Here is an 11,052-nt window from a genome sequence, read left to right on the forward strand (position 1 = left end):
ATAAAAGGCTTTCCACTTCAAAATTTTTGATTCCTTCATGTTTTTCACATAAAACACCTCTCACAAAACAACCAGAAAAAGACAGGAAAAAGCATGATTTCTGAACTGCAATTAGATGAAGAGTTAAACTAGACTGCATACAGATTAAATTCTTACAAAGAATATTTATGGTAATCCTGAATTCATCTGTGAGTGGTTAATAGTTTTTTAAGTCTAACTTAATGCACTGTTTGTATGGTTTTGGGCAATCCTTTTTGTATGATTATATCTTGGGGAGGTGGCCATTTAAACAGTTCTTTCAATATTAGATCTTAAGGTATTTTTGTATTCCTACAATCATTTAAAAAAATCTAAAAGTCTAGTTCTTTAATTAGATATCCATATGTTAATTTATAGGACAATGTAATACTGTGTCTAAATCTTCAAAATACAGGGGTTGGACAATGAAACTGAAACACCTGTCATTTTATTGTGGGAGGTTTCATGGCTAAATTGGACCAGCCTGGTAGCCAGTCTTCATTGATTGCACATTGCACCAGTAAGAGCAGAGTGTGAAGGTTCAATTAGCAGGGTAAGAGCACAGTTTTGCTCAAAATATTGAAATGCACACAACATTATGGGTGACATACCAGAGTTCAAAAGAGGACAAATTGTTGGTGCACGTCTTGCTGGCGAATCTGTGACCAAGACAGCAAGTCTTTGTGATGTATCAAGAGCCACGGTATCCAGGGTAATGTCAGCATACCACCAAGAAGGACGAACCACATCCAACAGGATTAACTGTGGACGCAAGAGGAAGCTGTCTGAAAGGGATGTTCGGGTGCTAACCCGGATTGTATCCCAAAAACATAAAACCATGGCTGCCCAAATCACAGCAGAATTAAATGTGCACCTCAACTCTCCTGTTTCCACCAGAACTGTCCGTCAGGAGCTCCACAGGGTCAATATACACGGCCGGGCTGCTATAGCCAAACCTTTGGTCACTCATGCCAATGCCAAACGTCGGTTTCAATGGTGCAAGGAGCGCAAATCTTGGGCTGTGGACAATGTGAAACATGTATTGTTCTCTGATGAGTCCACCTTTACTGTTTTCCCCACATCCGGGAGAGTTACGGTGTGGAGAAGCCCCAAAGAAGCGTACCACCCAGACTGTTGCATGCCCAGAGTGAAGCATGGGGGTGGATCAGTGATGGTTTGGGCTGCCATATCATGGCATTCCCTTGTCCCAATACTTGTTCTAGATGGGCACGTCACTGCCAAGGACTACCGAACCATTCTTGAAGACCATGTGCATCCAATGGTTCAAACATTGTATCCTGAAGGCGGTGCCGTGTATCAGGATGACAATGCACCAATACACAGCACGACTGGTGAAAGATTGGTTTGATGAACATGAAAGTGAAGTTGAACATCTCCCATGGCCTGCACAGTCACCAGATCTAAATATTATTGAGCCACTTTGGGGTGTTTTGGAGGAGCGAGTCAGGAAACGTTTTCCTCCACCAGTATCACGTAGTGACCTGGCCACTATTCTGCAAGAAGAATGGCTTAAAATCCCTCTGACCACTGTGCAGGACTTGTATATATCATTCCCAAGACGAATTGACGCTGTATTGGCCGCAAAAGGAGGCCCTACACCATACTAATAAATTATTGTGGTCTAAAACCAGGTGTTTCAGTTTCATTGTCCAACCCCTGTATGTATATAGTTCAAATTGTCCATTGGCAAATCATCATAGAGGACTGGACCTAATTGTGGACGAGAAAGATCTTAAACGGGATTTCCAAGACTGAATTCAAATGCATTTTACTGACTCAGGGTGAATGCTTAGCAGGTCACATGCAGATTTTTTGTATTTTAAGTAAAGTGAGGTGTTGGTTACTAAGGAATGGATTCAATCTATCTTAGTTTGAGGTGTCTTAATAGGATTGGGTAGAGTAAACAAACAGGAAACGACTTTTGGGGTTTAGTAGTCCAAATTGTCTGGTGGCTCAATTAGAAAGGCTGGAAAACAAAGCGGATCTTCACCAAGAGAAAACAGGATCAACAAAAGACTGATCAAACTGAGAATTAAACACACAGGGGGAGAGAGACATCATACCACTGCAGCAGATATGACACCGGCTGGGGTTAAGGTCAGAAGAAAATAATAAACAGGTGTGCTGCAGGTCAAACTGGTTCCAAAGAAGCTGCAGTAACCAGTACTTCTTCTTCTGTGGAGTTTTATTTTTCATTTTTATTTCATTTATTCATTTATAAAGTGCTTTAAAACATCCAAACAAGGAGACCAAAGCGCATAACACACAAAATTATTCAGTTAAAAATAAATGTGGTAAGAAACATTAGAAGCCTTTCTGAACAAATGTGTATTCAATTTGCTTTTGAAAATGCTCGGTTCGGTGATGGCACGGAGTTCCAAAGGAAGCTGGTTCCAGAGCATGGGTGCCACCACCAAAAAGTCCCGGTCACCCCAGAGTTTAAGCTTAGTCCTCAGAACTTCCAATAAGACCTCAAGGACCTGCCACACACACAAACACTTAAGAGATTTAAAATGGAACAGTAAAAGTTTAGAATCAATTCTAAAACAAACAGGAAGCCAATGTAAAGATTAAAAAAACGGGTTAATGTGCGTTTGGAACTAATGAAAGTGTAAATGGCCTTTTCCAGGTAAGAATACTTTAAAAAAGCTTAACTTTGGACGAAAGGAGCAGCTGTAAAAAGCTTTTCCTAACTACAGAGTCACTTTAATTTTAAAATGTAAAATCCTTATCAAATATTACCTCCAAATTGTTCACAATGTTCTTTAGATTAAAAATCAAAGACCTGAGATTTGTAGCTGTGTTGCCCCCAAATAAAATACATTCAGGTTTTTGGTCATCTAAAAACATAAATCTCCTGCTCAACCACTGCTTCACATAATGCACATAATGCACATAATGCAATCCAGTAGAGGGTGGAAAGCATTACTGTAATCTGGCTTCAGAGACAAGTCGATCTGTAAATTACCTGCATAGCAGTGGAAAGATAACAAGTACTGGGTAATAATAGCTCCAAGTGGCAACGTAGAAGGAGAAACTAGGAGAGCCAAGAATGGAGCCTTGTGGGACCCCACATGAAAGAGGAGCACTAGAAGAGGTAAAATTGTTAATCATGACAAAAAAGGTTCTGTTTCAGATAAGTGTATCACCTCCGTCCTGTGCCACTGATACCGACATAGTGGCTGAGTTGGAACAAAAGAACAGAATGAGCCACTGTGTCAAAGCCTGCTGTGAGGTCCAATAAAACCAGAACCACAGGAGACTTTTGATCAACAGAAATATCTATATCATCATGAATGTTTGTTAACTAGTCTCTGTATTGTCCTGATCTGAAGCCAGACTGGAATTTTGCAAAGGTGCAATTGCTCTTTAAAGAAGTTTGAAGTTGAATAAAAACCATTTTATCTAAAACCTTGGAAAGAAAAGGTATATTGGTCTAAAATTTCATGAAACCAAGGGATCAAGTTGAGGTTTTTTAAGAAGAGGCCTAACAACAGCATGTTTAAAACCAGTTGGTACAGTTCCTGAGCTAAGATAACAGTCAATAAAAGTCAGGAAAACAGCAATAAAAACTTCTTTCATCTATTTAGATGGATGACATTCAAGAAGTCTGTTTGTAGATCTCATCTGTTGCACAATCTTATTTAAAAAAGGAAATGACACTGTTCAAAAACAGCTGAAACAGCAGAAGCAACATGGAGATCTACAGTAGTAGACAAGCCCGGGGACCTTCTTTACAGCAGAACAGGGCTTGATGCATTAATAACAGAGTTTATGGCAGTTGGCATACAATTTGTTGCATTACCACATTACTATTAAATATATAAGTCATCTAATAAGACCAGTATTCTTCAAATACCTGCAGTAACCACGAGGTAACATTACGACTGACCTTATTTGATGCACCTAAACCCTTTCCATCAGTGTTTGCATAACCTATGAAAAGCAACCTATCAGGTTTTCAGTGTGGCTTTAGAAAAGCTTTAATGTTCTAAAAATCTTTAAATGGCTTAATAGTATCGAATTTTCCTGGTGACGCCTGAAGGCAACGTCAATTAACCAGCTGGTGTGGGAGTGCTATATAAGTGTATCTGGCTCCTCTTCACAACACCTCCAACATTTAATTTTTTGGAACTGTTTGGTATCTTGGGTTTCTGTGAAAGCTGAACGTGAGTGGATTTTTTTGTTGGACTGCTCAAGGCTCCACAGTCTCAACTTTCCAGAATGTTTGTTCAGCAAAGAGCAACTTACATCCACGATGAACAAAGATAAAATAGGAGTTGTGGTAAGTTCAAAGCACCAGGCTGGATTCTCTTTGACAGGTTTTGTTAGAAAGTTCAACTTTAACTTCTGGTGTGTCATATTTATATTTTTTTCTCTAAAGGAATCTGTGTTTGTCCTGAATGTTATGTTTGCTGCCATCCTCGGGCCTTCCGGTTGGATTCTTTCAAATTTGGACCATTACAAAGGCCGAAAGTGATGGACTCCTTTAAGAATGGTAGTCGCTATACTTGCTGAATGTGACATTTGAACATTTTTGGATACCGTAACAAACTCCCAACATGTGATGTGCGTTTTTTGAATTTTATCAATCAGCTGTTGCAGTTCAACGTGATTACCACTAGGTGTCGCAATAGGCGGGTCATCCATAACATTTCTCTATCTGCTTTGTGCAACACACTAATACCGCTGCCAGCAAAACCGTTCAGAGCTTCATACTTCAAATTTGGACCTGGAAACTTGCTGAATACGTTTTTTTTTTTTTTAGAAAACTCTTGCATTACAATGTGATTTAACTGTTGCAATGCCACACGCGCACCACTAGTCGTCTACTTAAGCGGAAGTGACGTATTTTAGTTTACAAACCAGCAGCTGTCCATCCAGGTCAGTCAAGGAAAAATATTCCATAGGATAAAGGTGTGGTGGGAAATTGAACGCACCATGAAGCGGCAGCCGTTTGGGGGAGCGTTTGCGCCTTCACTGTGCGGATCCGAGGCTGTGCGGTCTCTCCAAGAGGAGCTTGTTGCTGCCATACAAGGAGCTTTGGAAGTGGCCATGGAGCTCGCAGTCCAAGAGGTGAGAGCGCTCGTCGGTCAGGCGACAAGCGACATGTATGAAGAGCTGCGGAGGGAGAACGAGTCCCTGAGAGAGAAGCTGCAGCGAGCAGAGCGGATGCTGGACTGTGTTCACATGAAGGATAATGTCAGTGGCGCAAGGCAAAGGGACGAGGCGCTCCACCCTACCTCCTGCGGCCAATGGCACACAATGGCTTCATTCGCTAGGACGGAGATCGGAAATGAGGCTGCAGGTCATGGCTGTCTTGGTCCGGATCTTCGAGGTGTGAGCAGACATGAGGAACTGCGATCAGATCGTGATATGACGCAGAGTGACTCCGAGGCAGAAAATAAAGATGAGGGTAGGTAACATGTCTGAGCTTGCAACATGTCCTTTACTGACTGGCTACAGCTGAGGTCATACATTAAAGTTAAAAACAAGTCACATTGCTTCTGTTTTTGATCTATGACTATAGTTCTTAAATGGTTTTAGTGCAGTTTGTAGTGTTGAGCGGTTATGGGCTTCCTTTCATTAGAGGTCAGGGTAGGAGCCGAACTTGATACAATGCAGTCAGACAAGCATTGTCCTGTTTTCTGCCAAATCCAGATTCACCCATTCGATTGCCAGACAAGGCAGCATAATTGATCACTCCAAGAGAACATGTCTGCACTGTTCTAGAATAAAACAGCGACGTGCTTTACATCACTGCAACCGATTCTTTGCATTGCACTTGTTTAAGGGCTTTGAATGCAGGACACTGGGTTTCATGAAGCGCTACACATTGTTATTGAGCTGAACTGAAGACCACATGAAGTTTGAAGGTCTGCTGGAGGAAAGCTGACAACCTATGTGCCTCTATACACCGACCCCAATAGGATTTTAGCTGAGCTACTACTTCAGGTCTGAGCTACTGCACAAGTGGCATCCCATCACAGTACCACACTGGTACCAGTTCTTTCACAAATGTTGACTTTAGACCCAACTATAATTTAACACAAACTGAAGTGCATGGTTGGACAGTCTTCAGGATTGCTTATTTTTTGCAGGTATCAAAACCAAAACTTGTAAATTAACTAATATCTTTGTGTGCTTTTCTTTAGCATTAAATCAAATGTCATTAGTCAGTTTAATGGGATTAAGACAATCAGCTTCTCATTGAATTCCTTGTTAAAAAAAACATAGATCTCAGTATTTGTTGTCTAGTAAGGGGATTGTTCAAATCCAACATTTTCCTTTTCAACAAAGAAATTGGAGATTTTAATGTCTTTGTTTTATTGTAAATACAAATGCTAAATGAAAACACTTCTATTCAGCAGTTTTGTCTTTTTTTTTATTTTTTATTTTATTCACAGCTGTCACTGAGATTATGTCTCAGTGTATTGCATTGAAAACAGAAGGCATGATCTCACCATGTCAAAACCAACAAGCTCCTGAGTCGGCGAAACCTATCAGTACTGTCAAGATCAAACAAGAAGAATTGGATGAGGAAAATAGAGGAGCCCCTTGCAGTTTGGACTTTATTAAAAAGGAAAATTTAAGCCTGGAGGGCATCAAGTGGTCACCAGAGATGACGGATATTCAGAGCCAAGACCCAAAGGATCATGTTCTCGGGGAAAAGGTGGATCAAGGTAAGAAGCAAACTAGTGTTAAATAAGTGTGCAGAAGCATTTTCATGTAAGGCTTTAAATGTTTGGGCCAGGGGTCAACTACCTCTACTATTGAAAGACCAGTTTTCCCCTCTGTCCAGCCAAATAACTTTTGTTTATTTAGCTGTACAGAGGGATTAGGATTGGATGTACAAAAAATGAAAAATTCAGTTTACACACAAGCCTCTGCCTGAGTTAGTCTGTTAAAATAAAATAAATTGATTCATTCTCAGTGTGAAATTTATAATTTACAGCTTCAGACGATTTCCAGGATCTCATTAATATCATTTGAAAACAGATTTTTTAAATTTATTTAACTGGGGTCATCTTTATTAAAATTAGTTTGATTTGAAAAATTTTAATGTTGCATTGAAGCAAAAACACAAGCAATCTCTAATGGAGGAAATAAGCAGATTATAGACCTGAAACTTTCCCCATGTGTTTTTATGGTTTTGTCTAATGTTTTTTTTTCTCAACAGCTCCTCCTCCAGCCATGAGTTCCAGCCTCCCACCACCCTCAGATCCTGAGTCAATCTCCTCAGAGTTTCCAAACAGTTTCCATCTGGCACAACAAGCTTCTGTATCACAAGCTCCTCCACAGGTCCATGGATCCCACGTCGAGACAGCCCGCAGCGTCTCCATCCCCACGTGCAAGTTCTGCGGTCAGACCTTCCCCGTGCCCAGCTTGTTGCGGCGACACTACGGTCAGGGCCGCCAGAGGCTCCTGCAGTGCTGTCAGCCACCCATAGCGGGAGGTGCAAGGACCAGGCGACAGCTTTACCCCCCAGGCTGCAGCCCCTTCCGCTGCACCGTTTGCAGCCGTGAGTTCAACCGCTTGGAGAACCTGAAGACCCACCTGCGCATCCACACTGGAGAGAGGCCATACACCTGCTCTGTGTGCCTCAAGTGTTTCCGCCACTCAGGGGCGCTGACCCGACATTTCCGGATCCACACTGGGGAGAAGCCGTACGTGTGCGGGCAGTGTGGGAAGTCCTTCAGGCACTGTGGTGGACTCAAATTCCACCAGCGCTCTCACAACAAGCACCTAGAGTAGATTTAAAGACTGACTTCTTTTAATACATTCAAATATAAACATCATCTAAAGTAGATTAAAAAGATCAGTTTGTCAGGGTTGTATAGGCTGTCATCACTTGCTTGGAGATATACAGTACATGTCTGAGACCTGTGTAAAAAGTACTGGCAATCTTTCCAAGAATCAGCATACAGATACATGTCAATAAAATGGAATATGATTGTAAAGCTGATTTATTTCAGTGATTTTATTTCAAAAAGTGAAACTCTTGTAGATCAGTGGTCTCTAAATGTTTTGCCATGAGGTTCAAAATAAAGTTGAAAACCGTTGCTTTTTTTTCAAGAATAAAAACAGAAATATAAATTCTTGTGACACAGCTTTCTGTATTTAGTCAGGTTTAATCATTGGTGGCTGGATATGTTTGTGGATCTATTTTCTGCTAAATTAAAATGAAAGCAGAAACTTGGTTGATAAGGGTAAATTAAATTTTTGCTTCAACTCCCTATGCTTGCAGGCTCCACCTTTTAAAAATTGTTCTGAGGGGCACAGATGACCACCGGCCATACTTTAGGAACCCCTGTTTTAATATTACATGCAGAGTGATACATTTCAGAGCTCCCTGAGAAAAACTGATAACTGACGTGGAGAAAAAGTGCCCAACAGTTGCAGCTCCTATGCTTGATACGTCGGAGTATGGTGGCTCTTGAAGCTCTGACTTTTGCTACAGTCCACATTTTGGGAATCTACACTAAGCTCTCGAATGGGCTTTGTTTCACACTGCTTTATTAGTTACTGCTTGTGCACCTTTTACTAGCATGCTTTTTTTTTCCTTCTACTCAACTTTCTTCTAAAATTGCTTGAATGCACACTCTGTGAAAAGGCAGTTTCTTTAGCGATGAGATTGTGTGGCTTTGCCTCCGTGTGGAGGGTATCAGTGACTGTCTGCTGGGCAGCTGTCAAGTCAGCAGTCTTACCCGTGATTGATTTTGGCCATAGGTTACCAATAGCATAACATTTCTTTATAAGCAAAAGAAAACTCGGACAAACTGAATTAGGGGTTTTAAGCTGTACATCCAAATCTGTTTGTAATGAATCAACACAATATACAAATTTCATTTTTGAAATAAAATACTAAAATTAAGTTTTCAATGGTATTTTAATTTACTGAAATGCAACTGAGGTGGCTGATGTATGGAGTGCCGAATGTAAAAATTCAGTAAAAAAAATATCATGGTCACATTTCTGTTATTTAGTGCACTTTCTTCAAATTTAGTGAATTTTTCTCACATTTATTGGGAAATGCTAAATGTAAACCTTAAATCAATATCTAGAAATATATCTTAAATCTAAATCTTAAATCTAAACCTATATATTATATCTTAAATTTAAATCTAAATCTTAATATATATCATATCTTAAATCTAAATATATATCTTAAATCTAAATCATGAATCTAAATCTCGGACTTAAATCTTCAGAAGATATGCTAATTAACCACGCCCCTTCAAAGTCTCAACTCGTGGCCACACCCCCAGTGCATGGGGCCGTATTTCGGAGAAGAACAGAGGTCAAAAAATTTATTTTTAATTTTATTTATGAGTCAAAAAAAATGCAGCTTCATTTTGAAAATGAAAAAGTATTTATTAATACATTTTAATTTGAATATTGGGACACATTTTCTTCCATAGATATCTCCTGAATGACTCCTCACTTATGTACAGAAGTTAGATGGAAAAAAACTGTTGTACTTACAGAAACTGCTGAGGGTGGTGCATGCGGGAGTGTAGCCCGCACACCTGCCACAGCCCGCTCGATCTGTTCGGCTTGCAGCAAGACCGCCATGTTGGCTTTTGACCTCTCTGTTCTTCTCCCAATCATGGCCCTATGTGCTGGGGGTGTAGCCACGAGTTGAGACGTTGAAGGGGCGTGGTTAATTAGCATATCTTCTGAAGATTTAAGTCCGAGATTTAGATTTATGATTTAGATTTAAGATACAAGATATATATTTAGATTTAACGTTTAGATTTAAGATATATATTTAGATTTAGACATAAGATTTAGATTTAAGATATAAGATATATATTTAGATGTAAGGTTTAGATATAAGATTTAGATTTAAGATATATTTCTAGATATTGATTTAAGATTTATATTTCACTAAATGTGAAGAAAGTGCACTAAATAACAGAAATGTCACAATGAATTTTTTTTGCTGAATTTCTACATTCGGCACCCCATACCGATGCTTTATGGCTAATGCCATATTTTTTTAGGGAAACATCCTTTAAAATATTTCATTCAGAAATTACAAACAATTTCTAACTTATCTAGATTAAAAGGGAAATTACAAACTTTAAGATGATGTATGTTGTTGGCTCTCCTTGGGGAAAAGCAACCCAGTGTAAAATTTACAAACATCGTGTAAATACTCATCTACGTTTTAATGAAGAACACAGATCGGGGGCTTATTTAAGTTACCAGTAGAGGGCGACAAAGATCACATCACCGTGTCAACTCTTGACTAAAAATAACTGGTCAATGAAAATGCTTTGGAATAGTGCAGGGTGATCATTATGAGTAAAAACTGTAAGATAAAATGGATGTTTAACACTAAAATATAAATACTTTCAAGAGATTCAGCTTGGTTAAGCACAGAAAATACTGTCAGTGAATAATTTGGCGTTTAACTTTATCTGTCTATACCAAGTATGATTATGATTTGTTTTTTTGTTTTTTTTAGAAATATGCAAGCAATATAACATGTTATATCATCCAGTGCTCTTGTAAAATGGGACCTGTATTATATGAGCTACAACATTTAATTTCCCTTTGGGATTAATAAAGTATTTTTGAACTGAATTGAATTGACAATGCTCCAACCGACCCAGCCAATCATGGACAATCAGAAACTTCATGTCTGTTGGTGTAACTGCTCTATAAGATGTGTTTGCTATGAAGATAAGAACATGGTGTTGGGTTGTGTAGGTTTTGTTTTAAATGGCCATGACTCTTTAAAGTTAGAACAACATGTTTGATGATCAGGAACCTGAGAAAAACAAAGTGCATCAAAGTCTTTGGACTTAAGTAGTTAAATTGTCTTTAGTGGCTTTTTATGGGTTCTAATCTATTTCAATTAAATCCTATAAGATTTGAGTTAGTAATTTAATCACTGTCAGTTTTCCTTTTCTCTCTCTTTCCCTCTTTGTTAATTTGAATGTATTTTTTCTTGTGTAAACATTGTGTTCCAATGAACTCCAGAGAAAAGGCAGCTATAAGAAC

General features: G+C 39.2%; 1 protein-coding gene across 1 annotated transcript; it reads left to right on the plus strand.

The window, feature by feature from the left end:
- The first annotated feature begins 4,523 nt into the window (after window positions 1-4,523).
- si:ch211-284e13.5 (uncharacterized protein LOC793850 homolog) lies at window positions 4,524-8,136 on the plus strand. The gene is made up of 3 exons (XM_047364241.1): window positions 4,524-5,455; window positions 6,447-6,722; window positions 7,220-8,136. The coding sequence occupies exons 1-3, from the start codon at window positions 4,981-4,983 to the stop codon at window positions 7,792-7,794; spliced, it is 1,326 nt and encodes a 441-aa protein (XP_047220197.1). The 5' UTR covers window positions 4,524-4,980; the 3' UTR covers window positions 7,795-8,136.
- The last annotated feature ends 2,916 nt before the right edge of the window (window positions 8,137-11,052 follow it).

Source organism: Girardinichthys multiradiatus, chromosome 5 (genome assembly GCF_021462225.1).
Source record: "Girardinichthys multiradiatus isolate DD_20200921_A chromosome 5, DD_fGirMul_XY1, whole genome shotgun sequence".
Classification (NCBI taxonomy): domain Eukaryota; kingdom Metazoa; phylum Chordata; class Actinopteri; order Cyprinodontiformes; family Goodeidae; genus Girardinichthys; species Girardinichthys multiradiatus.